At 40.7% G+C, this 27,255-nt stretch overlaps 1 protein-coding gene across 1 annotated transcript in view; it reads right to left on the bottom strand.

Moving 5' to 3' along the window:
• TYR (tyrosinase) overlaps window positions 1-27,255 on the bottom strand; it is a 54,119-nt gene continuing 26,864 nt past the window's right edge. Inside the window, exons 4-5 of the mRNA XM_064641176.1 lie at window positions 13,999-14,180; window positions 1-489 (exon numbers count right to left, since the gene is read on the bottom strand). Of these exons, the coding sequence (XP_064497246.1) occupies window positions 266-489; window positions 13,999-14,180 (406 nt within the window). The 3' untranslated portion in view covers window positions 1-265. The remainder of the gene's footprint in view (window positions 490-13,998; window positions 14,181-27,255) is intronic.

The following is a 27,255-nucleotide window of genomic DNA, read 5'->3' as shown; positions in this document are numbered from 1 at the left end:
TCTGGTTTCATAGGAGCATTATTTAATCAACCATAGGAAATACATGGTGTTCTTTGGGTAGCGCGGTAGCTTATGTTGGATCTGAGAGGTTTTTGTAGGAGTGGATCTGATAAGATATTACAGCACTGGAGGTTACAAGAGGCTTGAGGAGCAAGGCTGCCCATCCTGCTCATGCAGCACATCTCAGCAAGGTATTTGTAAACATCCATCAAACACTCCATGCTTGATTAGCACCTTAGTAACACGACTGAGTTACCAGAGGCATCTAGAAATTGGACTGATAAGTTATGTTGTTGTAATCTTCACTTTCTATGAGCAAGGGTTGTATCTCTGAAGAGGTTCCTCTTTTTTTCTTTCGACAGGCCTTAAGGAGACCTGTGAGCACAGCAGTAACGACGCCTCCAACCGCAGCTGCTCCAACCAACCAAGCCCAGATCTGACGGGCTTGCTGAAGGTAAGGTGTCAAAAAGTCTAGGAAAGACTGAAGGGCTAGAAAAAACAAATAGAAAAAGAAAGGCCCCTTTACATGATACCATGTACAGTCACTTTATGGAAGTCGTATAATAAATAATACTGGAAGGCTGAGTATAAAGAAGAACAGTGGTAGAAATTATTTGAGGGTAATAAATTGTTTTAAACAAATCTCTTCAGACCTTATAGTCTGTTTCTCAATCTTCATATTAAAGGCAGGAACAGAATTCACTGTCCCCAGTGCTCCTTATGGTTTTATCAAAACATAAGACACAAGAAGTTTGATACTCTATGGCCACAAGTCCTGCTAGCTCAGCAGGCAACAATTACTGAAGCAGAATACTAGGGAGAGTTTAAGGAAAGGTCAAGCCTATTACAATCCTTTCACAAAATACTTACCCAGCCTCAAATAATTTACAGCTCAGGGATTTCCTGAACCAAACATGATATTATTGTATGTAATAGTCATTGGAGGACTTTTTTTCCTTCCATCATCTTTTAAAGATGCTCTTTGAACTTTTATCACAACTTTTTGCAGCAATAAGATCCCTGCCTTAACTATATATTGAATGGGGGAAAAAGCTTCCTTTCACTAGTTTTGAACCTGCCCCCTGCTCATTTTATTTGATAGTTCTTGTGTGGGAAGTGGTAGTAGACAATTATTCTCTGGTTACTCTCTGCACAAGAAATCCTCTTTCTCTGGTGAATCCAGGGCAGATTCTCACTGTTAGATAATCAGCTGCCCTTTTGCTTTGTGGTATGAATGTGCGCATCTGTCTCTCTGTTCTTCTTGCTAAGGCTTAAGGAGTCATGAAAATCCTGCCATAGAGGGCTTTCCTTTCGCAATAGAGATTGGAAAGGGCAGGGTTCAAAATACACCCAACAACCTGGCTTGAATTTGAAAACTGGGAATGCTGTCTCCTCGGACCAAGGAGGATTTTGAATCCACATCTCCCAATTAGGATCTCTAATTGCTATTATTAGCTGTAATTACTAGCTAGTAGAGAACAAAAGAAAAAAAAAAGAGCACCTCTATGGGCACCTTCTCTGGGAAACACTATGATGGTTTATTTTTGAATGCTCTTTATGCATCTGGACTGATTTAGATTACTTGACCATATTTAGTATGGTATACCTCCATAAAGGCTGTAAATATCTTCCTATCATCTTGCATTTTCACTGGTGCCCAGAGAAGCAATCTCATATATCCTCTTTGATCATGGTGCTTCTGAGTGTAGGCTGTTATATGCTTTGTGTTCTGAAAAGGTGGTGCCTCCCTGGGGCCTGGGTAAGGGATGTAACCAGGAAACTGCCTGATTTGGCGCAGCCCTCTGACTACTATCCTCTATTAGTATTCCAGGTGGATAGGGATGAGATTGAAGGAAGAAGTCCCAGGGTTCAAAATGGGACTTCAGGACACTGGGGCATTTAGTTGAAGGAGCAGGTGAGCAGATAGTATTCTTCTCGATTCCTTCAGTGCTAAGGGGAATTGCTAAAAGGAATAGGAAAATTCAGCCGATCAATACATGGTGCCATAGGTGGAATTTGGGTTTTTTTGACCACAAGGTGGTTTACACGGCACCAGGCCTGCTCATGTCAGATGGGGTGCACCTAACTCAGAGGGTGTAAAGGATCATGGCCCAGGAATTAGCAGGGCTGATTGAGAGGTCTTTAGACTAGGCTCAAAGGGGGAAAGGGATAAGACCAGGATGACTAGAGATGAGCTTAGGTGCAGCAGGCCTGTGACAGGGACCAAACTACCAGCCCAGCTGAAGTGCATCTACACCAATGCACGCAGTGTGGGCAGCAAGCAGGAGGAGCTGGAAGCTATTGTTCAGCAGGAAAGTCATGATGTAGTCACCAGCATGGAAACATGGGAGGATGACTGTCATGACTGGAGTGCTACAATGGATAGCTATAAGCTCCTTAGAAGAGACGGGTGAAGCAAAAAGAGCTGGTGGGGTAGCTCCTTATATTACAGAGTGTTTTGCATGTATTGAAATCGACAGTGATGAAGATGACAAGGTTGACTACCTCTGGGTGAAGATCAAGGGGAAGGTCAACAGGGCCTTGTGGTGGGATATTGTGGTGGGAGTCTGTTACAGACCAGCTAGCGAGGACAAATAGGCTGATGAGGCATTCTACAAGTGGCTGGCAGAAGTCCAGAAGTTTTCTCTGGAAATACACAGCATAGAGGAAGCAGTCTAGGAGGCTCCTGGAGTGTGTGGAAGACAACTTCCTAACACAACTGGTAAATAAACATACCAGAGGAGGTGCCCTGCTAGACCTGGTGTTTGTGAACAAAGAAGGACTAGTGAGTAATGTGATGGTCAGTGGCCATCTTAGGCATAGTGACCATGAAATGTCAGCGTTTTCTGTACTCTGTGAAGGAAGGAGGAGCACCATCAGAACTTCCACCTTGGACTTCTGGCGGACAGACTTTGACCTGCTTAGGAGATTGACTGAGTCCCTTTGTAGTCAGTCCTGAAGGGAAAAGGAGTCCAGGAAGGCTAGATGTGTTTTAAAAAGAAACTGTTAGATATTTAGCAGCAGGCTGCCCCAGGGTATAAGAAAACAAGTTGCCAGGGAAAAAAGGTCGGCCTGGAAAAACGGAGAACTTAGGCTGGAACTCAGGGAAAAACAAGAGAATCTACCATCTCTGGAAGGAGGATTAGGTAATTTGTGAGGACTCCAAAGATGTTGCAACATCGTGTAGGGAGAAGATTAGAATGGCCAAAGCCCAACTTGAACTTGATTTGGCCACTGTAGTTAAAGACAATCAAAAAAGTTTCTATAAATACATTGGCAGAAAGAAGAGAGTCAAGGAATGTCTCCATAATTTTTTGAATGCAAAGGGTAGTGCAGTGATGAGATGAGGAAAAGACAGAGGTACTTAATGCCTTCTTTGCCTCAGTCTTCAATATCAAGACCAGTTGTCCTCAGCTGAGCTGGAAGCTGGTGATGGGGAGATGAGTGAAGGCCCATAATCCAAGAAGAGATGGCTAGTGACCTGCTATGCCAATTAGACACTCACAATTCCATGGGCCCTAATGGGATCCAGCCATAGTATTGAGGGAACCACCAAAAGAACTTTCCAAACCACTCTTAATCATCTACCAGCAGTCCTGGTTAACTGAATAATTTCCAGCTGAATGGGAATTGGCAAATGTAAGGCCCATCTACAAGAAGGGTCAGAAGGATGATCTGGGGAACTACAGGCCTGTCAGCCTAACCTTGGTTCCTGGCAAGGTTATGGAAGAGATCATCCTGAGTGCCATTACATGACACATGCAGGACAACCAGGGGATCAAGCCCAGCTAACATGGATTTACGAAAGGCAAGCTTGACCAACTTGATCTCCTTCTATGACAAGATGGATGAGGGGAGGGCTGTGGATGTGGTCTATCTGCACTTCAATTAAGCATCTGACACCATCTCCCACAGCACCTTCCCAGAAAAACTGGCTGTTCATGTCTTGGATGGATGGACTCTTTGAGGGGTAAAAAACTGGCTGGATGTCCAGGTCCAAATTGTTGTAGTGACTGGACCTAAATCCAGTTGGCTGCTAGTCACTAATAGTGTTTCTCAGTTTTGGAGCCAATCCTGTTTAACATCTTTATTGATGATCTGGATGCAAGGATTGAGTGCACCCTCAGTAAATTTGCAGACGTCACGAAGTTGGGTGGGAATGTTAATCTGCTCAAGGGTAGGAAGACTTTACAGAGAGACCTGGATAGACTTGAGCAATGAGCTAGGGACAACTGCATGAGGTTCAATAAGATGAAGTACCAGGTCCTGCACTTGGGTTATACAATCCCATGCAGCGCTATAGGCTTGGGAAGGAGTGACTCGAGAACTTTTTGGCAGAAAAGGACTTGTGGCTGTTGGTTAACAGGGGCTGAACATGAGCCAACAGTGCGCCCAGGTGGCCAAGAAGGACCTGTCTCATCTACTGTGCCTGCAGAGAGAGAAAAGAAGAAATGGCCTTAAGCTGAGACAGGGGAGATTCAGATTATATATTAGAAAAAAAATTTTCACCATTAGGGTTGTCCAGCATGACCCAGAGAGGTGGTGGAATCACCATCCCTGGAGGTGTTTAAGAGTTGTCTGGATCTGGTGCTGGGTGATGTGACAGGTGGACTTGATGATCTTAAAAGTCTCTTCTAACCCTGATGATTCTATGATTCTATGATTTTGGTTTGCAGTACCTTTAGGGTTAAGCTGTCCTTAACAACTGAAGTCTGAATAATTTTCTGAGATGTTATTCAGTTTAGGTTGAGTTTAGGCTGAATATGGTTTGTCCCTACAACTCAGTTTTACTTTGATGAATGTTTGGTGGGTATTTTTCTGTTCCTTGCTTTCCAGTTAGTCCAACTTTGTATTCTGAGATTGCATTTTCAAGAGTCTGCATGTTCAGCCTTCTACTTGTATTCTCATTAGACATATAAACGCTATACAACACTAAGAATTACACAAAAATTAGATTCTTGATGTTTCAGAGTGAGCTCCACAAACCTCTGGCTATACAGGACATTATCTCTTTAATCTTCATTTTTCATCTGTCAAATGAGGACAGTATCATTAACAGAATCCTTTTTATTGTGAATATGAATTAATATTTCTGCAGGACTCAGCTGCTGTAGTGATCATCACCAAAGAAAAGCCTTAGAGGAAATATCTTCAGGATAGAAATTCAGAAGTGTGCAATAAATCACACATTAAGCTAAACGCTGCTCAACTGGGAAAACAAAAATCAGAAGTGAAAAGGATTGGATATCTGTTTCTTAATGAATGCTGTCTGTGCTGTGTAGTGAATGACTTGAGGGTCAGGGGAAAAAATAATGTGCAATTAAAGATAATGCTCACCTGGAGAGGTGGAGGGTGGGTTGTGCTTACATAGACTTTAATGCTGGCACACCTTAACTTTGTGTGCTTGAGTTTGTAACTCAAATTTTTTTTTTAACTCCACTCATTTGTGTTTATATTACAAACATGTCCAAATTAGAAACAATACAGCTATTTAAAGTGAATTACAATTATGCTAAAAGGAAATTGATACGTAACAGAAACTTGACACTGTTTTAATGTCATAGCAAAAGAGAATTATTACAAAGTTCTATTCCTTGCAGAATGTGTCTAGGATATGAGGGTTGCCACGGTTCGAAGGGGGGATGGAGCCGTGACACAGCACGGATGGGTTCGGGAGAAAAGGTAGGGTGCAGATGGAATGCTTTATTGAGGCATGCATAGAATTTTTTATCAGTTCAGGCAGGGAAAGGGCCAGAAAATGGGGTGGAGCATGGGACAGACAAATGGGGGAACAAATTGGGATAGGGGCACAGGCAAAAGACTGTGGGAGGAACCGGGGAAGGAAAGGGCGAATGGAGGCTGTCTCCTCTCTGCAGGTTCTCCAGTCAATCATCAGGGAAGCAGGGAAGTGGACAAGCCTGGGCATACCCAGGAGATACAAATTCTGGGGAAACAAACATTACATATATACATAATAACTGTGAAGTTTGTATCATAAAGTCCTTTCAATCGCTGTACATCTTTTTCCACTTCTGAAATTGTTCCCATTCTGATTCCTGGTCCTTCACAGAGGGTTTTCTATGTGACATCTTAAATTTGTGCTTTGTCCTTGAACCATCTCTCTCCTCCATCAATATTACTTAGAGGTCTGACCTATCTTCTTCCCAATAAAACATAATGTCACATTTCATGTCAGGCTCTTTTCGAAGAAATTAATCTATTTTATTATATCATGATAATCAATCAGACATGTCCTTCTCTTGCTTTCAGCCTCAGTCTATACTGGTTTTGTAATTAGTTCAAAGCCAAAAGCCATCTTCTGGTATCTACTGCCTGTTTCTTTTTGCTTCACAAAACTGTTTGGCATCACTATCATAAAGTTGCCATGGTAACTTTTGGATGTTAAGGGATGGAATAACACCCTGTGATCTGTTAATCTGTGACTCTAACACAACAGTAAAACCTTTGACTGGACTGGCTGCTCAACCAAAATCTTGCAAATTGCCTTTTCAAGTATTCCATTATCATGATTCTTTATCTCTAACTGTGCAAGGCCCAAAAGTGCAACAGCTGTGTTTGCTGATAGCTACCCGGGAAAAGTGTCAAGGGAGTTGGGAGCAAGGGGACAACATATAGCTGTTTTATTAGGAGACTGGCCAAGGCCAATCCCATTCCTTTTACATCAGTGTTTAGGATAGTCCTCACTGGAAACGGCCATGAACACCATGTCAATATGTTTATGACAAAGCAAAAGGAAGCTAGGTTGAGCTGATGCTTGATAGCTACCCTCCCATCACTGACAGAAACCAATATCTTGCCTTCTTGCTCTTTTTGATGGGAAATTAGCAGCGACTAATCTCAGCTATGGTCTTAACATTCAGCTCCTGACATGTTCTTGTTCTCAAAGAGTGTGTTAGTTCTAGGTAACAACAACAAATAACTTCCTGTTCTTAATAAATCAGATTGTTCTTTTTTAGTGTAATTTAAAAATGCCAGGCAGTCTATTTCATGTGGGTTGATGAATGTCATTGAGAGGGTAGTAAACCACAACAGTGTAATTTTAAGGTGAAGCAATGTGTGTCTCCTATATTTAGGGTAATAATGTGGATTTTGCGTGATGATTGAGGAAACATATCATGGCAAATCTATCATTGAACATCCTCAGATATGCCTTTTGTGGTAATGTCAAACCATATTATTGATATAATAGATCCCAAAGATTAAAAATATCCCCTAACATTTAAACTTTTAAAAAATATTTGTATATTTTAGATATTCCTTCTATGTAAACCACAGGATGGTAAAGTCTTTCTATGGTTAATTACACAAATTAGAAATAAAAACTCTGGCCAACCAAAAAATAAACGAAGAAAAATTCTATAATTTATCTATTGCCATAGTCCCACTGATATGTTTGCAGTCTTACTACTGCATTTGACACCCATTTCTACTCCTAACCTGGGTAGTTAAAGGGCATTAGGTTTTAAAGCAAACCCTGAGACAGTACAAACATTTCTATCACTTCTAGCTTGCAATTTTTTTCTTATCCTAGTGAGCAAGTTAATTTCTGCCATTTGTTGTGTCTTTGTGTTTTGCTGGTTGTGTCCCTCTGAGCATTCAAAGGCAACACCAGTGAGACTTCCACAATCAAAACTAGGAGGATGAACTGAATGAGATTCAGGTTCTGGAGTTGGTTTTAGGGCAGGATTACTTGTCTTTGTAGTGATGAAAATTTCACAGCTCTCACAGATTTCATCGGAGTGTCCTCATTATTACAGCTTGGAAAGTGCTTTTTTATGTCTTACAACAACAAGACAAAGTCTGGAGAAGACTGTAATCCATATTCCACTATTTTTGGACTGCAAGAGATGCTGTGCAATGGGTGTTAGTGGGTTGTTTATGGTCGAGCTACAGTATCTCATGGTGTAAACTCAACCTGCTCCCTTTCAATTTTGTCTTCTGCCCCAGGTGGGATATCAGAAGACTATGACTCATCATTCATCATGTGGCTGTCTCTAGAAACAGTGAGAATCCAGTAATTTCTGACAATGACTTTGTAATTAATTTTTCAGTGCTGAGGTTGATTAGAGTTTTCTCTGCCTGTTACTTCTGTGTAGTAACGTGTTGCTGTCCTGCCCACTTGGTGGCAATGATAGTCAGACTCACAGAATGGATTCCTGAAAAAATAGATTACTTTGAAGTGTTGAGAGAAGATAAATCAAATATTCCTGGGTGTATTTATAAAACAATACTATTTATTTTTTATTTGACAACCTCAAATCACTTGCACTTTATAATAGCTTTCTTTCAAAGTTTGCTTATACAAATTTCTTATAAAAGAGGTGAGATCTGTCTATAGGATACCAGATGTCACCACACTCTATATGCTACCAGGATGTTAAAAACTCACCAAAAGTTTTCTACCTCTAAAAGGCTCTTAGGAAAAGAAGAAAAAAATGTTTTTAAATCCACATTTCTCTTCTTCTATTAAGTGTCATTATATAACCATCAAAATATCTGTTCTTACTTTCTTTTTACTGTTTTCTTTATTTCTCTCTGTTTTAATTAACCTGAATCTACACCTCCTTATCTATGCCTGAAGAGAACTAGAGGCCAAAATACTCTCTTGTCATCTTTTATTTAATTTAGAAATCTAAACCACTTCCCAACCCAGCATTTTGCCACCTTTAATTGCCTTTTATTGTCCTAGCATCCACATTTTTGTGTGCATGTCACTATTTTATAATAGCCTCTGAGAACATAACATTGCCCTTTCACATTGTGGCCAACACTGTGTGCTCCTGAGTTGGGAGTCTCTTCTTGAAGGTATCATATTTGCCAGCTGCCATATTTTCTACTGACCTGGATGGGATTTTGCAGTCAAATTGCTGAAGAGCCAGACATAGAAATGAGCTGCAATATGACACTGGATCTGAGCTATGGATCCTCCTGAAACACATGCAGGAGCAACCTGGCTTTCTGCATTGTAGTCATTGTAGTCATTCTTTGCTTTGACCTGAGTCTCAAAGATCCTTAGTTAAGAAACACACTTACTTAGTGTCCAGAAATTAAAACTGATGGTCAGATTCTTAGGTTTATAATTGGGTAGTTGTCTGTTTTTAAAAAAAAATGAAAAGTGGTTTACCTAGCTACTCATGTAGTGGTCATCAAACCACTGCTGGAGTGTGTCCTGAGAAGGGTAACAGAGCTGGTGAAGGGTTTGGAGCACAAGTCTTATAACGAGTGACTGAGTGAGCTGGGGTTGTTTAGCCTGGAGAAAAGGAGTCTCAGGGGGCCTTCTCTTTATAACAACATGAAAGGAGGTTGAAGCGAACTGGGGATCAGTCTCTTCTCCCAGGTAACTTCTAGACAAGAGGAAATGACCTGAAGTTGTGGCAGGGGAGGGTTAGATTGGATATTAGGAAGAATTCCTTTGTGGAAAGGGTTGTAAAGCACTGGAACAGGCTTCCCAGGAAAGTGGTGGAGTCATCATCCCTGGAAGTGTTCAAAAATCATGTAGACATGGTGCTAAGAGAAATGATTTTGACTGTCAGTGGTCATTTTATGTTGGATTTGATGATTTTAAAGGCCTTTTCCAACCTAAATGATTCTATGGTTCTATAATATTGTTCTCATTGGAAGAGGGAGACTTTCTGGGGAAAAGTCAAGACTGCATCTGTAAATTATCTGTTTTCATTTCTGAAAGAAGGAAAAAATATAGAAAAGACTTAGTCCAGTCCCTGAAATATAAGCTCTTGGAATAGCTCTTGACACAGTAAATTGTTTTGACAGCTGTTGCTAGGTGGTGCCGTTAATCTTCCAAATCTTTTTATTGATGCTAACTAGTGCTCGTTTTCAGTAAGCTGTGAGGGTTGTGGTAGTTTTACAGCTCATAGTTCTCATGTCAGGGAAAGCTGGGTGTCTGCTCTGGCTTCTGTTCAGAGCAGCTCCCCAGTAACTACACTCTGACATGTGCCTTTGGTTCCTGAGGGGTGGATTTCTATAAACACTGTGATCACTTCTGTTTTAGCACTGTCGTACATATAGAAATAAATGAAGTTACAGTTAAAATCAAATACTGTCACACACAGATTTGCTTTGGAGTGGAAAGCAGAGTTCCAGGCATCGGTTTTTCCTCAGGGACACAACAACAGTATAATTTAGCATTAAAATGCCATTTTGTCATTGAATTCTTTCCAAGTTTTATTTCTTGTAACCAACCTCATCATGCTCTGTGTAGTTGTGCTTCATATCTCCAGAGTTGCTGGTACTGTAACTCAAAATGGCTGCAGAGTCAAAGAATCATCCAGGTTGGAAGAGACCTTCAAGACCATCTAGTCCAACTGTCAGCCCAGCACCACCATAATCACTCCTAAACCATTTTCTTTAAAAGCAAACAAGCCAGGTCTTTAGACCAGCATAGAGTCAGATCTTGTGTGCTCATCCCTGACTCTATCATGTCCTCTTCCTTTGCCTTTTCTCTTCTTCCTCCTTTGGAAGATCTGCAGAAATGCTGCCAGATCTTTGCTATTGATTTTTTTTTTTCCTCTAATTTTTCCCTATTTGTCCAGTAACTCCTGGTTGCCAATCACAGTCTTTCTCTTCTCCCTTGAGTACACAGGAACTTTCAGGGAGAGTCAGCAGGCTTTCCTGCTTCAGGTATCAAGAAGTTTCTGTTTATGCCCACGTTCCTCTGACAAGGAATCTAGCATTGCTATCTTGTCTGTATTTAAACACTAGAGTAGCAAGAAAATCTGTATCTGCATTTTGAGAGGCCAGCCATTTTCCATTTATAACCAGTTCTTCTCTTCAGACAAGAAATAGCTCAAGTTCTCATCTCAGTGAGATTAACAAGGAATTGAGCGACATTTGAGGATTATCTGGGCTTTCTGAACAGCATTGAATTTCATTCTTTGTGTTGATCTTTCAAAATAATTAGGGAACTTCTTTCCTTACTTCTGTGCTAAAAACATGGGCAGAATTTATTAAGGTTTTCATTTTCTGAGGACTGTGCTCTCCCCTGGAAAAAAGGAAGAGTCCAGGAGGAAACAGAAGTGAATTGTTAAATGGTAAGTAGCTTATAATTTGCTTCCTTTTGCGGTATCATTTCAGGATTTAGAATTCCTGAAAGTCATGATATTTGGAACTTTGTCTGAGTGCTACAATTCTAACAACAGTATGAGTTTAGGAAACTAATGGCTTTCATTAAAATGTATGAATAAGTATTTCTGGTCTTGATCTGAAATTAAATTATAGCATCAAGAACAAAAAGGCAAAATACTACTAAAACAACTAAAACTATAGTTTTGAAAATATATTTGAAATATTTATTAGATTTTTTTCAGTCTGTGTTTATGATATGTTAGGAGAAAAAGTGACTGCTGTATCTTGGTTATAGTACTAAAATGACCTTAAACAATTGTACTGGAGAGCTGCAGATTTCTTTCATTACACATAAAACAGACAAAAAATTAGTTTTCTAGATGACTGTAAAAAACACAAGCTAGATTTTTACAAAATGTGAGCAAATAAGCTAAGTGCACGATTGGACAGTTTATCAAGTTTGCAGTAAACACATACTGCCATTAGCAGGTGCCCCGAGACCTGATATTCTTTTGATAAAGACAAAAATCAAGCTATGACAAAGCTAGAGATGCTAAAATATATCTGGTGATATTGCTATAACATTATTGGACTTTCAATTCTTAATTACCTTTTAACTGAAGGGACAAGTTCACAGAATGTTTTCTGCCTCAAACAGGAAAAGCAAACATGCCCAGTAACCTACCTGTTCAGTGGCCAGTACTCTGCAAGGATGGCTGCATCCCACATCACAGGGAGCTTTTGGCAGTGTTGAAGATGAGAGATCATTGCAATGGCTCAGTTCTATAAACGATTGTGCCAAAGTATCTGAACAATTTCAGTTCAAGGAACCATTTTTATTTTAAGAGAACTAAACCTTTCCCTTAAACAATAAGGAAATGCGCACTACTCAAAAGAATCTATGAATTCCATCACTGTGGACTTACTATGGTGTGGTGGGGGGAAAAACAGTTTTCCCCCTGAAGTTATAAAATGGTAAACCCCAAGGGGGTGGTTACCCTTGGGGCTGAGCCAATGAGCACTTCTGCAAAATATAAACATATCACCCAGACCGGAAAAGAAGGTTAGTTGTAGTTGTAGTTGTTGTTGGAGAGGTGGCAATGTTCTGAGGCCACGATGAGAAGGGGCCTGGAGCCCCACTGGGGGCTGGGCCCCCCCCAGCCCCTGGCTGGGGGGCTATAGGCACTTGGAACAGCGTTAGACTGGGCTAAGTATCTGTAGCTGAGAAGCTGGGAGTTTTTTCTCCTCCACCGTGAGCAGCAGCAGGAGCAGCGTACGGAGAACAGTGGCAAAGAGCCAGAAGATAAGGAGCAGCAAACAAGCATTGGAGCCAAGGAGGAGAGACACACAGAAATGTCTGATGGAGACAGAGCAGAACTAACCTCTACAGAGAGAGAGAGAGAGAGTTTGGGTAAGAACTGAAACAAACTCCCCAAACCCCTCTGAGACCTCCTAGAGAGGAGGAGGATGATGGACTCTTACTTGAGAAGAGTCTTGGAGTGCTACAGCACTACAGAGAGGAACTGAGAAGCTCAAGGCATCCCGGAGCTAGACCGGGACGGCTGAAGGCATGTGGAGGAGGGCTTTCCCCCACCCACTGCTGCTAAGCTAAGCTAGCAGCCTGAGATCAGAGCACGGAGCTCTGCAAGGGAATTTGAATCCCCTGAAGACAGGGACTGTCACGAATACTCCTGTACTTCGTGATATGACGTGGTGAAGTGACCTTTGTCCCAGTGAACACAGCCCACGGAAGAGGAAGACCCTGGCTTGGAGTTGAAGGGCCGAGAGGGGCTTGGAGACCCCCCTCGTGTGTAATGAAAAGTGATCCAGCTACAGCTGCTGCATGGAAGAGAAAGAGAGAGAGAGAGACTGATACCCTAGAGACACTGCTGCTCTGAGAGTGGAAAGGATCTCTTCCTTCTTCCCTCCTGGACTTTTGTTTGGAGGAAGAAGAGATTTGATCCATTGTAAATACTGCTTTATCATAGAAAAGATAGTTATGATTGTATATGATGTATTGTAATATTTATTTGTAAAGTCATTGTAATATAATCCCTTCCCATTTTGAGTCTTGTGTGGTGTCTGGAAAACTCATCTCACACTGGGCTGAGATGTGGGAGGGGGGTTTGGACTCGAAAATTGGATTTTGGGGCTCTCAAACCATTACCATGGTGTACCTGAGGTTCCCCGTCAGCTACAGCCTCAAGAGCCTCTCTCCTCCCTTTGCTCAAGGACAGCCACGAAGCCTAAGTAAAAACCACCTCTGAATAACAGTGTATGTCAAAACTGTCAATAAACAGCACAAAATTATTTTGTTTGAAATGAACATAGTAAATTATTAAGTTGTGTTCCTATAAGCAACCATAGGGCAAGCACAAAGTCAATGGATCACTGTTTTAAGTGCTGCACAGACCTTGTGTAGTCTTTGGTGCTGCAATTAATTTTACTGTGGGTATTTAAAGGATCAGATTACATTTATAATCCATAAAGAGAGTTTTGAATCTGCATTCCTTCGAACCATGTCCAGAAAACTGAAAATCCCACTTGTTGGTGCTGCACTTAACAGCTGAGCTGGGCAAATGGCAGGATCAAAATCCAGCACTTTTGCTCTTCAGTTCTGATCACCAGCTGATCATCTGAGTCAGATTCTGCTATTAATAGGCTAGGATGGATAATATTAATATCAATGACTGATTTTTGGTTGGATCTTTTCTAATAGTAGTATGTGGATTCTGTATCAGACCAGAAATGTGAAAACAAGAAGGTACAATGTGGGACTATACTCAGGAAAAAATCTGGAACAAAGGGATTTTTTATCTTCTCATTTGACAGTCATATTCTAGGTTATAGGCAAAAAATGTTACATTTTACATTTACCCAAAATTAAAATATTACCTGGTTCTTGCAGATACTCATAGTCATACCCCAGCTCTCTTGAGGATTTAAAAAATTCTCCATTTCTGTAAAGAGGAATGAAGGGGACCATGTAATTTTCTCGATTGTGCCCAATTGGTGCATTGGCTGCTGGGTAAACTTCTAGCATGGGCCTGTGTCTTCTTAACCATCGTTCAAAAATGCTGTGGGAAAAAAAAAGCATGTCAATCAGTGGTGGAGATCAGCAGAAATTTTCTTCTTGAAAGCTAAAAAAAGTGTTGGCTTTCTTTTAGTTTTTTTGAATCCTGGGGATAAAGTTGCATGCAATGTCTTGGTTTTACATGTGTGTAATGCTTTCCAAATGTGGAGTTATCCACTTCAGTACTGAGTTCCTATGCAAGCCTACAAAAAGCAAAGGCCTGCAGTGCTGCAGAGAAGCTGAATATGCTTTTAAATTCCATAAATGTAAATCATTCTCTCTCTGTGACCTGACTGCAACCTCTGCTCAGCAATTGGTATGGTTGTGAGGGATAGATAGATAGAAATTGATTAAAGACCTCAGTCATTCCTCCTCACTTTCAGAAACATTTGTAGCTGGTTGTGAATGGTCATGTTTTCCGCTGCTCTGTCCTGTTCCCCTTCCTTCAATTTCTTACCAAGGATTTTCACACTTGCATTAGAGTGTGGTCACACCATGGCTGGTTGAACATCAGCTAGGGAGTGGAAACACCTGAGGTAGAAGGTATAAGCTATCTGAGTCCAAAAACTTGTCAGGTCTGTTGTCAGTAAAGTGTCTTTCTCCAGAATTAGCTTCTTCACTGACCTTAGTGTCTGCACTCTTGTTGAACACATTCTCACTCCTCTCTCCCAGTGCTGTTGGGCAGCTTTTTTTACCCTCTTCTTAGATATGTAATCCCAGACGTCTACTAAGGTCACTGATGGGCTCAGCTTTGGCCAGCAGCAGGTCTGTCTTGCAGCCAGTTGGAACAAGTGCTGTCCGACATGGGGACAGTTTCTGACACCTTCTGACAGAAGGCATGCCTGTAGTCCCCTAACTACCAAAACCTCATCATGTAAACCCAATGGAAGCTGTTACCCATCCTCAGCTGCTCCTTTCCATTTTTCTCTCGCAAAGTTTGTCCCGTTATCTGTGTGTCAGAGCAGGGTTGTATGTCTGCTCATCAACTCAGAGGCAGAAAGCTTAAAGGCTGCAGTATGGGAAGAGTTCATATTGACATTTTCAAGTCAACTACTAGATGTGTTTGGAAAGCAAAATTGAGAACCTTCCGAAACACTCTCAGTTTTCCCTGTGTCTGAGCTGTTTCTGCTCAACTCTTTCTTTCAATCCTCAAATCCTTTCCCTGATGCCTTTGTGTTTGTTCACCTGAATGTGCCAGGGGGAAGTGGAAAAATGGTGCAGGGAAAGCAGATGCAGGTATCTTTTAAATGAAGAAAGAGGACCCGATACTCAATCAGAAGATACTGGTAGGAAGTGAGTATCAACATCAAGTTCAGGGAGGGGTCACTGGATTCATTTATCAGTTATGAGAGATAGAAATGCTTTAAAGAGATAAGTAAATTGCACTTTGATTGAGATCTTGGCTCAACTGTTTCTCCTCCTCAGCATAGGCCACCGACTGGACTTCCCCCTTTCCCCTTCTAATTAGTAACTGCCTGTTCAGGAACTCAAGTTATCTCAGAAATGCACGTACTCAGGAGTATCAGGATCTTTATCCCAGGATCTGCTGCTAGACTTTATTCTTGTTTTGAGCCATAAAACCAAGAGTTTTTACGTATATCCCACCACATAAAAACCCTCTCACACTCATCAAAATAGAATAGGGCTAAAATCTTGGTTCTTTTTTTAGAATCCAAAAATTTAATTTATGAAAACATCACTATGATCATACACCTTGTCAACTCTTAACAATGCAGGTATTACTTTTGGTTGAAATCTTTATTTGTGACTCTCTTCTTCAGTTAATTTCATCGACCCTGTCTAGAAAGACTCTCATCTGAGTAATGTTTAGCTGAAGCTTTCGGATGGATAAATTTAAACAGTATCAAGGCTTCAGATGCAGTTATCACAAGAAAGTTTGAACAGAAACTCTGTAATCATTAGAGAACATAATGAAGAAATTAATATTTAATCATTAAAAACACATAGACTATAAAGTAGTAATTTAGCTTGAGGAGGGGTGGTGTGTGGGAGAGTGTACTCCAATCTTTCCCCTGCCTGGCTTTTACTCATGCCTTGGGTAAGATACTCTGCCTATTAGTGCCTTATTTTCCCAGCAGTTGCAGATGGGAGCTGAGATAGCTCTTCTCTGCAGCATAGGGTTGTTAGAGGTATGTAGATACTTTAGTTATGGGAACATGGTAATAATTTAGAAAGGTGGCAGAGATATGAGTTGGATCAGGTTTTTAAAATCTGGTGATGATCCATACCCTAACTTTGGAATGTTCAACGTGAGGTACTTCCTGGGGCCTGATTTTTAGAAAATGCTGAGCAGTCACATTCTGAAAATCCGGAGGGCTGATTAGCACAAGGTTCAGAGCTAAAAGTCGTCATTCGCCTGAAATAGCTTTGCATGACATGCCCTGAAATGCAGCATCATCTCTGGATGAGTTAAGTGTTGCTGTTGCATAAGCGCTTCCAATAAAAATCCTTAGGCCAGTAATCTTTCAAGCACAATGCAAATGCGAAGCATTTCCATGGAAATGAACATATGTACTTTTGGATTCTTTCTTTTGGATTCCTTCATTTGCAGTGTGGTTCCCACATTAGGTATCAAGCTTTTTGTAGCAGTAACAGGAGCACTGAATTGTCTGCTCTTGCAGCTGATCTGTAGATTTAGATGAGATAGCACGCCGCTAATTACTTACATGATGAGTTGTACTGATGCACAAGATACATTGCACAATTCATTGAGTTGTTTGGGAGCAGTTCTCTCTGTTAGCCAGCAAAAACCATATCATCTTGACTGAAATCTGTTTCATCAAACATATCTGTATGCCACCGTAGAAATCTCAGAAACATCCTTCAAGGCTTTAAGAGTCACATTTTCCTTACTCTGTCCTGTGCATTTATATTGTACTTGGGGGGGTTTTTTGATGCTTTGAAAGATTAAGATTTTATTCTGCTTGATAATAAAGTGATTGGGTGAAGTTGCAGTTAGCATCAAATATTTTCTCCTTCATGCAGTGCTATACTTTCCTATAGGCAAAGAGAACACATCTGAACAGCTATGATGGATCAATTCTTCCATGTGCCTTGGTCTACAGAGACAGTTGTTTTATCCAATAAGAGGCATGTCATTTCCATGACAGAGAGAAATCAGTTCTTCCATCCTCAGCAGTTGATCCACTTACAGTAGATAGCATTTTTTCTTTTCTTCCTTAAAAGCAGTGATGTAAGTTATTTCCTTTTAGTATTTTGAAAAATGTGTACTTGTTTCCTATTCTTTTCTCGGTAGGTGCAACCTTGGAAGAGTTTAGGACTGCAGAACTAAGGCTACATGCAGAGAGACAAAATGCTGATGTAATTAGTCGGTCCTTTCATGGAGTGACAAAATTCCTGGTAGAAAAGTCAGGTTTGTGGTACAGCAGGAGACCTGAACTCTCTAAAATTGTTGGTTATCTTGGCAAAACACCGCTCTTATGTTCTCTTCATATGAACCTAACAAAGCAGGACCATGAATTAAAGGACATCTTAAGGGCCATTTTATTCCATGTTGCCTCCCTGTCTGACATAATTTTGCTAGGGGTAACAAAAAGAGATGCAAAGACTCAGATCAGGGCTCTGCTATATCCATTCTCCATACTAATTCTGTACAAAAAAAAGTACTGGACGGAAGTTAGGTGAGAAAGAGAGAAGTCTGTCTGGCTCCTACAGAAGCCTGATTGGTTACTTTCTTCCTCAACATGCAGACAAAGAGAGCAAGCAGATAAGTATAGCTAATTTGTATAGGTGGAAGTGGTATTTTCTAGAGACTGAGACTTTTTCAGCATTGCAACTCCAGCTAGACTGGCATCATTTAGGAGATACTGGCAGCGCTAAAAAGAGCAGATGGAACGTGAACATGGTGGGTAAGACGAGGTTAGAAAAAGGAAAGCAGAGAAGAGCTAACCAAAAGTTGTCAGGAATTTTATTTGGACAATGGAAATGGAGAGAACCCAAACTGGGACTAGCAGAAATAAACCATATATAAAACATAAATCCTCCAGGGTAACAGCTCTAGCTAGAAGGGTCACAGGCAACCAAAGCTTAAGAAATGGAAATTAACTAAATTAAGTAGAGATTAGTCTCCTGATGTCCCTAATGCTCTTTGTATTTCTTCAGCTGCAAGCAAAAGTGACTTGGAAGAGACAGCTTTTATTTAAAGGCCTTGGGCAGATTAAAAAATAATTCTATCTTGATTAGGGCAAAGACTGTCTGCATCTGGAAGACAGTCTTGAAGAAATCTTGAAGAAATCAAAGTGCCCAAACTGAATGTCCCAAATAAGAGGCCAAGGAACTGATAGAGATAGGAGACTAATTTGAATATTGAAAGATGTCCTGTCTCGCATTTGGTATTCAAAGAGGCTCAATATCTCTAAATTGCACTTCCAAAATAGAAATTATTTTGTAGTGGGTGTGATATAAAAGTAATTACTAGATTATGATAATCAATATTCTATGCAAAGATTATTTTTGTGGAAAGAAGTAGAATTTTAATATTGTAGAATGGGTTGGATTTAGGCAAATGTAGACTAAAATAAGGCTCAAGGTTTGTATTTAAACATAGAAAAAATTGATCAAGGGACATGATAAATTCACTCTTACTTAAACCATCTGATTCAGTCAAAAGCCACATGCTTGACGCAGAAATAACCAAGGGAGATCATCTGGTCAGAAGGACTCCTAACAAATCCTAAAGGCAAAGAATATTCTTCCTGCATATTGGAGAAATTTTAGAGAGTCTTACAGGCCTTATTTTACTCTAGAGAAAATACGCACAGAGTACAAATGACTTGCCTAAGTTCATACTATACATGCCGTAGTAGAGTGGGACCTCAGCTACGGGGCCAGTTTGTGCCTACCAAACTGTGGTACCCATTGGAGTTAGGTTATATCATTGCAAAGCATGGAGTCTCAATTTTATTTAAATTTTTTGCTATACTTCTGTATTCAGGTCATTGCAACTGTTGATGAGCTTAATACTTGTGTGTGCCGGCTCTAATTGGTCCAGAGAATTGGTATGTGGTAAAGAGTTATAAAGACACCCACATGGTATGTTGATGTTTTGGCAGTTTGAATTTTCATTCAGGGAAAATATACTTTGCTTTTGCAAAAAGTTTGTGTGTGGTATAGTGCTTTTACAGAGAAAATTAAAGCCATCTATAAAAGACACGGATATATCACTTCCTTTTAATTTCATATAAATAGACTCAAATATTTTCCTTGTCCTGCTCTGTACATACCAGGTTATACAAAATGAAATGAAATGAGCCTTAGTAGAAAATTAATTAAAAAAAAACCAAACAAACAAACCCACCTGGTGGGAAAATCGGATTGATTTGAGGATGATTAAAAAATGGCCACCAATATATATTTCTGAATTCATATTATTTTATGAATAATATATGCAGTGGGATTATAGCTAATGAAAGGATGAGTCAAGAAATAAATGGGTTTATGTTGCCAGTGGGAAATATCAAACAGAGTATAAAAACATTTCTGTATATAGGCTGGATTTCTTCATACTGTTCCAGATAGTGTTGTGCACTCTGAAAAAAAGATGCTGCCTGCAGGAAGGAAATCTTAAAATCTAGAAAAAGTAGGGTAAAACAGTAAGAGTAGGCATTTTCTTTATAATTTGCAAAGTGTCCCTTCTAAGGGCCTTTTCCCAACAGTGTGCTTCCACAGTTGTTACCAGAGGTACACTTGACTGACTGACTGTAAGGGGGGAAAACAGATCATAAATATCTGTTACTAAAGATTTCCTTGTATTGAGCCACCTCAGAGACACTGACTCATAGTGTAAACCTAACTGTCCCTTCACTAAGATTTAATAGGAGAAGTTTAATCCAGTGTGTTTTACCTTGCAATTAAGGACAGCTGGAGAGAGGGAAAGGGGGAAGATGAGGGTTCAGTACTTCTATATGAATTCCTCTGTCACACAATCAGGAACATGTGTCACACTGCAGGTGTGCCCAGTGAGAGGACTACAGTCCCCTAAAGGTGAAGGTTCATGATCACTGGGTCCGTAGCACCAGAGAGGACAAAGTACAGTTTTCCTCCTGCCTCCTACTTTCTTGTCCTCACTTTTCTTGTAAGCATTTGCACAACCGTGACATAAACAGGATTAAGGAACTAATTTCATTTCAAACCAGACATCTCATTTGTTTTCATTTGTTCTGGGATATCTGAGGTAAGATAAAGCCATAGACCTGATTCATTATGCTTTTGCTTGATGACCAGTACCCGCACAAGGGAGGAACAGAGGTGAACACCTCTGAGTTGCACTAATTGCTGAGTAGGACATTTTCTTCTTCCTAACCTATGTACCAGGTTAAACTGACTTAAAGCAACAATGAAACTGTGCCCTTTGCTTCTCGGTAACTTGATAAACTCGTGCCTCAGCTAAGCTTGCACTCAGGAGTAATCTTTCAGCTGCTAGGCAGCCACTTTGTAAGCCACTAATAACTTTATCACACTCAAATCTGAAGCCCTGTCACTGGTTGTGCCAGGTTTGACACAAAAACTTTCATTCCTCATCTAGAGTTGTGAGACAGGCTAGATCAGACCGACTATGGCAGAAGAAAGACAGAACATTGTTGCTTAAAGTTCATTTATACAATTTATTTCAGTATCATGAGATCTGACATTCTGTAGAAATCTGGCAAGCAACATGTATTTGCATTTGGAAAGAAAAGGAAAAGGAAGCAAACTGAGGAAAGCTGAAATGCCAGCCCAAGGACTGCGATTACACAGTAGTCATCACTTTAAAAGTTGGCAGTAGTCAGCTTGTATTGCAAAGTCACCTCAGGTAATTCCCATCCCAAACATTTGGGAGAAACATCAGCGCTTCAGTCCTGGAAGAGCTGCTGATGCTGAGGTTGTAAAGTCAAGACACTGTACTGTTTGCCAATGTACGCAGTTATATTGCAGTATTTTTTTCTTTTTGTTTTAAGTTGGCTAAAAACACTGCAGGGACTCTAAGGCAGGTTGTAAACAAATTACACCATCATAATGCAAGTGTCTGATTAAAAATTAAGATGCTGCCCTCAATTATTGTGAAAACCCATCCAAGACCTCTGAGGCTGTGTCCCTTGCTGGGGAATCACTGATGAGGACTGTCCTGTTACAGTGCTTACTCTGTGTCTAGTCCCAGCTGCTGTGGAACATCCAGGGGCTACCATTATCAATTCCAAGCTGCAGCATGCAGCAAGCATCCTTGGACTACATTGCCTCTTCCACAGACCCTTTCATTACCTCTGTCAAGTTTCTTCTATGCCAGTCCCTGGACCAGCTACTGGACAGACCTCTTTATGCAGACATGTGTGTGTCTACCTGTGAGTGAGGCAGCTGGAGATCAGGCGATCCAGTTAATGGATCGACTGGGTACCTAAGGCCAGTTACTGGGGAATCCAGACTTTTTATGTGTATATCTCTATATGTACGTATATTTTCCTGTAACAGGCTTTCATTCTGGCCAGCCAAAGAGGTAAAGAGGATGAAGCTGTTGGTGCCATTGGGATTTGTGTGAGAGCTGCATTTCTTGTGTTGATCTGTGTATCCGGTCAAACATGTTAGCATATCCATATATATACCTATTGTGTCCATGTATGCCTGTCAGGAATACATGCTCAACCTCATTGCTGCCTGGACCAAAGAACATGGAGCTGTGGTAACTATACCATATTTGGGCTTCTAGATTTGTCAAGCCCTAACACTTTAAACACAAGCTTGCACAAAACATAAAAAAGGATGTTTAGCCTGGTGGACATGTTCCCTCATATAATGTTGTGGTTTGGATTTTTTTCTCGGAGTATATATTCCCAGATAGGTCAATCATATGCCTCTGAATATGAATATTCATTTTCAAGAAAGGTCTGGCCTACTTTTTTGTTTCAATTTACTTCATCTTCTGAATAAAAAGTGGTTTTTTTTCTGTGGACTAGAGTGGAATAGACCACCTACAACACTGAGAGGCAACATGTAGATGACATGTTGCGCTTTACTTATTCAGCAAGATTGATGTTGGCTGCAGGTTGTCTCCTAAATTACCATTCTCTGAGTGAGGCATAATAATGTACACTATGCTGACACCTTCCCACCCGTTACAAAATACCAAGAGAGTTGGGCAGCCATGTGACACCTGACACTGCTCTGCTTCACCATCTCACTACAAGCATTCCATCTCCTTTGTTTTCACTGCACAAACTGGATGCTTGGAAATTGTCAGACAAAGAAAACAGGGGGGACAGAGCTGCCAAAGTTGTAGTCCCACACAGCCAAACCCATCTGAGACAATTAATACCACTCTCTTTGCCTGTGTCCTGCTTTGTTGAAAGCCTCAAGGTTACTGCAGCTGCTTGGTTCATAGAATCATAGAATATCCTGAGTTGGAAGAGAGCCACAAGGATCATCAAGTCCAACTCCTGGCCCAGCACAGGACAGCCCCAAGAATCACACCATGTGCCTGAGAGCGTTTCTCCAAATGCTTCTTGAACTCTGTTAGGCTTGGTGCTGTGACCACTCCCTGGGGAGCCTGTTCCAGTGCCCAACCACTCCCTGGGTGAAGGCCCTTTCTTTAACCTAAGGAACCCTTTCCTGAATTTCTCCTTTTGGAACCGAAACTTCCCTGACAGAGCTCCACGCCATTTATGAGATATTTTTAATATTTCCTCTGTCAACGTGATTTAGAGCAGTTTTCCCTCTTACCTATGAAGGACTCTCAACTCTATAGGATTAAGGGAAGAGAACAGTCTTAAGGCTTTCCATCTGAAACTATTTCTTTTTATGTCAAACAACTTGAGCATCCATAGCCATTTGGAGAAGATGCAGTTGGATCTCTCATTGCTGCTCTGCATGCTCATTGAGTGCAGAGGGCTATATATCTTCCAGTCATTCTCCGATAATCATGTAGTACTCCAAGGATTTCTCTTCTAGAATGAAGAAAGTCAGCAGCTCCTCGAACCTCTATTGAGAAAAGAAGCTGTTCAAGCAAGAGTCCTGCAGAGGATTCAGATAAAATCTTGAGCAGAGATCACTGCTGGTGATGTAGGACCAAATGCGGCTCCTCTCTCAGAGAGGGTTGCTGAAGTCCTGCATTTCTGTTCTCTGTTTGCTGTCCTGACTTCCTTTAGTCGCGTTGCAAAGAGCTTAACCTTTCTCAGGAAACTCATATAGCTACTTGAGGCTTCAACTCTGTTGCATATAAGTCTGGGGCACAGTTCTCATGCCTACCACAAAGTCTAACGAGCTGGGCAATCCTGTAACCTACTTTCCCAGTAAATGAGCCTCACAGAAATATCGTTTTTGTCTTTTCATAAAACTGTGTAGGATGAAACAACAAGTGCTGAGCTCAACTTATGTTTGATCAGTTGCTGTTAGATTACAATGTAAAGAGCTTTATTTTTATTGAAGGTGGAAAAAATGGATAAGCTAAGCATTACACTAAAGACAAGAGCTGAGAGTTGGAAAAGATACAGGAATCTGTGCAGAGGGATGTCTGTATTCTCTAGCTTGGAACTAGGTAGTGCCTTAGTATAACCCAGTCATTAGCAAAGCAAGGTAATTCCTGTGGAAGCTTATTCTGCCCCTCTGCTGGGAAGAAATGAGTTTAAACGAGAATTAGCTGTGCTGTTATTCTGTCAGATACCTGCTCCAAACTCTACCACTTTTCTTAGCCAAGCCAGCCTTTGTTTAACACCAATGAAAGTTGTCAATGGCTTTTCCTAGGTGCAGGAGAGAAATTCTTTATCCTTAAATAGCTGTCATCACATGTGTTGTTTCACCCCTTGCTGTCAAACCAGAGCAATGTTTGGCTAGAAATATTTGTTTCTCATTCAGATGTAGGTCTCCAATACTGCCCAACACTGAAAAAACCAAGTTATAGATGAGACATGATGGTGTGTACTGTGTGCTTTGTAAGTAAGGAAATAAAAATGCAACTCTATGCTGCATCAAAAACAAAAGTTAACATTTGCTGGAATGTATATCCTGTGTCAAATTTCTTAGGTTCATTTTTGCCATGGTTTGCAGCTAACAGAAAAACATCACTTGAAGCAGGAGATAGTACAAATGCCAGCTGCTCCCAAGTTTAATAACTAGTTTCCCCTGAAGAGAAGGATAATGATCAGATTAATATGGACTACTGTGGAGGTAGCTGAACTGACACTATGGAGCCCACTCCTGTACTCTGTAATTCAATTATTTTGAGAATTTAAGATTGTCATTATTGAGGTTCACAAGGGCATGTAATATACAAATCACATCTATGTTAGTGAAATGATAATTTCTTTTGCTGAATAGGAGGTAGCTGCATGTGGGTGAGAAAAACACCATGTTTTCTTGTGATTTTTTAAAATTTAAACAATTATATCAGCTATTATCGCAGAAGTGTTGCAGGAAGGAAATGCTAGCTGTCTACATCAGAGCTCATTTTGGTCTTTGTGCCATGGGGAGATTTCTCCTCTTCCAGCATTAAGAGAATAGGTGAAGATTAACCATGCGGCTCTTGTGAAGTTTCAGGGCAGTGTAGCCTTTCCTTTTAAAAACCACTAATCGCTCGCAAAATATGAAGTGTTCAAAGTGATCCATTCTGTAATTGTGTTGGCTGAACTAAAATCTTGCCATAAGACTGATGGGACCCCTGCATTTTAAATGGCACTATTTGAACTGAACCTCCTATATTATTGACTTTTAAGAGCAGAATGGGTCATTACAAACATTTAGCCTGAATAATGACATGGAAGGTGAGATTGCCAACTGCTGTATTTCACATCTAATACAGAAGATGTCTGTTTAACCTTTCTCTGTTCTTTCCCCTAAAGCAAGGTGGAGCAGCAGCGCTATATGTATGTTTTATGCATGCTTAATCGATAAGAAGAATATTTATCTCGAGACTGATCCTTGTCCTTATTTCTCCTTCTCTCTGATTCTCTATGGTCTATCTATGAATATCCAGAGGACTTATTTAAATGAATGTAGGTTACTTTAGATGCAGGTGCAGCCTCAAGTGTACTATATAGGTTCAATACCTCTCTGTCCACTGGAGGAGAGATGCTCTAAACCTATAGTCCTTTGCTTTTGCTTCTGACCACCACTCTAGCCATGGTATAGGTTATATGGTCTGTGTTGTGACCCTTTAAGACTGTTCCTGTATCCCTTTTGGTGCTTTGCAATTGCAGTAGCAGGAACTGTCCGGGCTTGCTGAAATAGATGTTAGAGTCCAACTCAGTATCTTGGTGTATGATTTTCCTTTCAGCCCCAGACACGGGGATATCAAAGGGGAGGGAGAGATACTGGAGAGATGTGTATCTCAGCAACACCCCAACCTTCCCACTTACACTCTGCTTTCCATGGATATATTTATGTGGTATTTTGCAGTAAATGTGAACTCACTCTGCCTACATACTGAGCCCACTTTGAGTGAGTCAGCTCCATCAAACAAGCTGAGTAGCTCTGGTTAACCTGCTGCAAATCTTGAGAGGTTAGGAGGGAAATGTTAGCAGCTCTGGTTCAGTGCCAACAGAGACCTTGGGGTGACAGAGGGAGCATGTATCCTCCTGCACATTTGCAGACATCCCCAAGGGGAAACAAAATTTAAAAATGTAGAAACTTCTTTTATAAAAACTTACATTCTCGAGTTCCCACTCCTTCGGTACTTATCTGCTCTGTATCTCATACTCGTAGGAGTTTATGTGTGCCAATAAAACTTGTGACCAAAGTCATTCCTGGCCCACCCTCATATGAAACACTCTGATACCTCTCCTGATAAAAGAGCTGCTTTCTGTGACCTAGTGCCTACTAGCACAACTGCTGCTGTAATGAGGTGATTTTGTTAATCCTCAGGGAAGGCTACCTTGCTGCTGTGCCACAGATCCTGCTGGTGGGATGTAGATGTGCATGCTGATCAGACCTCTCTTCCCAGGAAGAGCCATGTAATATGCTAGAGGCATATTTCCAGGGAGAAGAGGCAACTGCCACCCAGGATGCATTGCAAAAATTTCATTAATTCCCCCAAGAGCTTTGGAGGTGAGGAGATAACTTTCCCAGGCTCAGTCTTATTGCATATACAAGTAATGGGTAATGCCCTCATATGCCTTAAGCATTACATGTGTTATGGGTATTTGTATTATAGCAATTTCTGAACTTTAGTTTAAACAAACCCTCTATGCTAGGTATTGTACAGAGATAGAAAGAAGTATTTCGAGTGTACCCATACGATTAAAAGACAAAAAGGTTCCTCAGCAGAGATGTTTGTATTATCTGGCCACTACTCAGCAGTGGGATGCATCCCTACCCATGGCAGGGAATTGGAACAAGATGATCTTTGAGGCCCCTTCCAATCCAAACCCTTCTATGATTCTATGAACTACTTGACTATAGTCTTGCTGACTGTAAATGAGGCTCAGTAGGAGATGTCTGCATTGTAGTTCAAGAAGAGTATAGCTTAGACAATGTTTCTTTAGAGGGATAAATCAGCAGCTCCACTAGCTGTGACTCTGATAGAGACCTGCATGTTAACAGGTACTTGAGGTGTGAGCAGGTCATCAGCTCCAATGCTGCTGCCCTCATTCACCCAGGTGCCAGAGGACAAGGTTGCTCTCTGGGGCTGGGGAGCCTAGGTAAACCACACAGTGTTCCTGCCTATTCATAGTCCTGCAGACAAAATTGTTTGTGGGGACTTCTTTGGGTATTGTGCACAATTATCCCACTTCTGTCCTTGACCTTCTGCTGCCTTCCCTGTCTGTTTCTGAAGTGGTTTTTTTCCCCTCTTTATCCATCTTACATGCATTTGGCATATGCATACAGTCCCACTAAAATCATACAGTACCAACTGATACCATCCTACTGCTTCCATACCATGTCATACCATGAATATGGTTCTTTTTTTTTCCTATGCAGTAGCACTTTATAATCTAGATGTTTAATTCCAAAAGTCAACCTAAATTTTATGGATATATATCCTGAGTAAGAAATGACTGTATCTCCCACCAGCTCCATAATATTTCACTCAGTTGAGAAATATCAAATGATATATTAGCAAAATGAAAAGCTTTTAG

This window comes from Pseudopipra pipra, chromosome 2, assembly GCF_036250125.1.
Source record: "Pseudopipra pipra isolate bDixPip1 chromosome 2, bDixPip1.hap1, whole genome shotgun sequence".
Classification (NCBI taxonomy): domain Eukaryota; kingdom Metazoa; phylum Chordata; class Aves; order Passeriformes; family Pipridae; genus Pseudopipra; species Pseudopipra pipra.
Note: the sequence above shows the minus strand (reverse complement) of the source record. Positions and strands in the feature narration are given on the sequence as shown.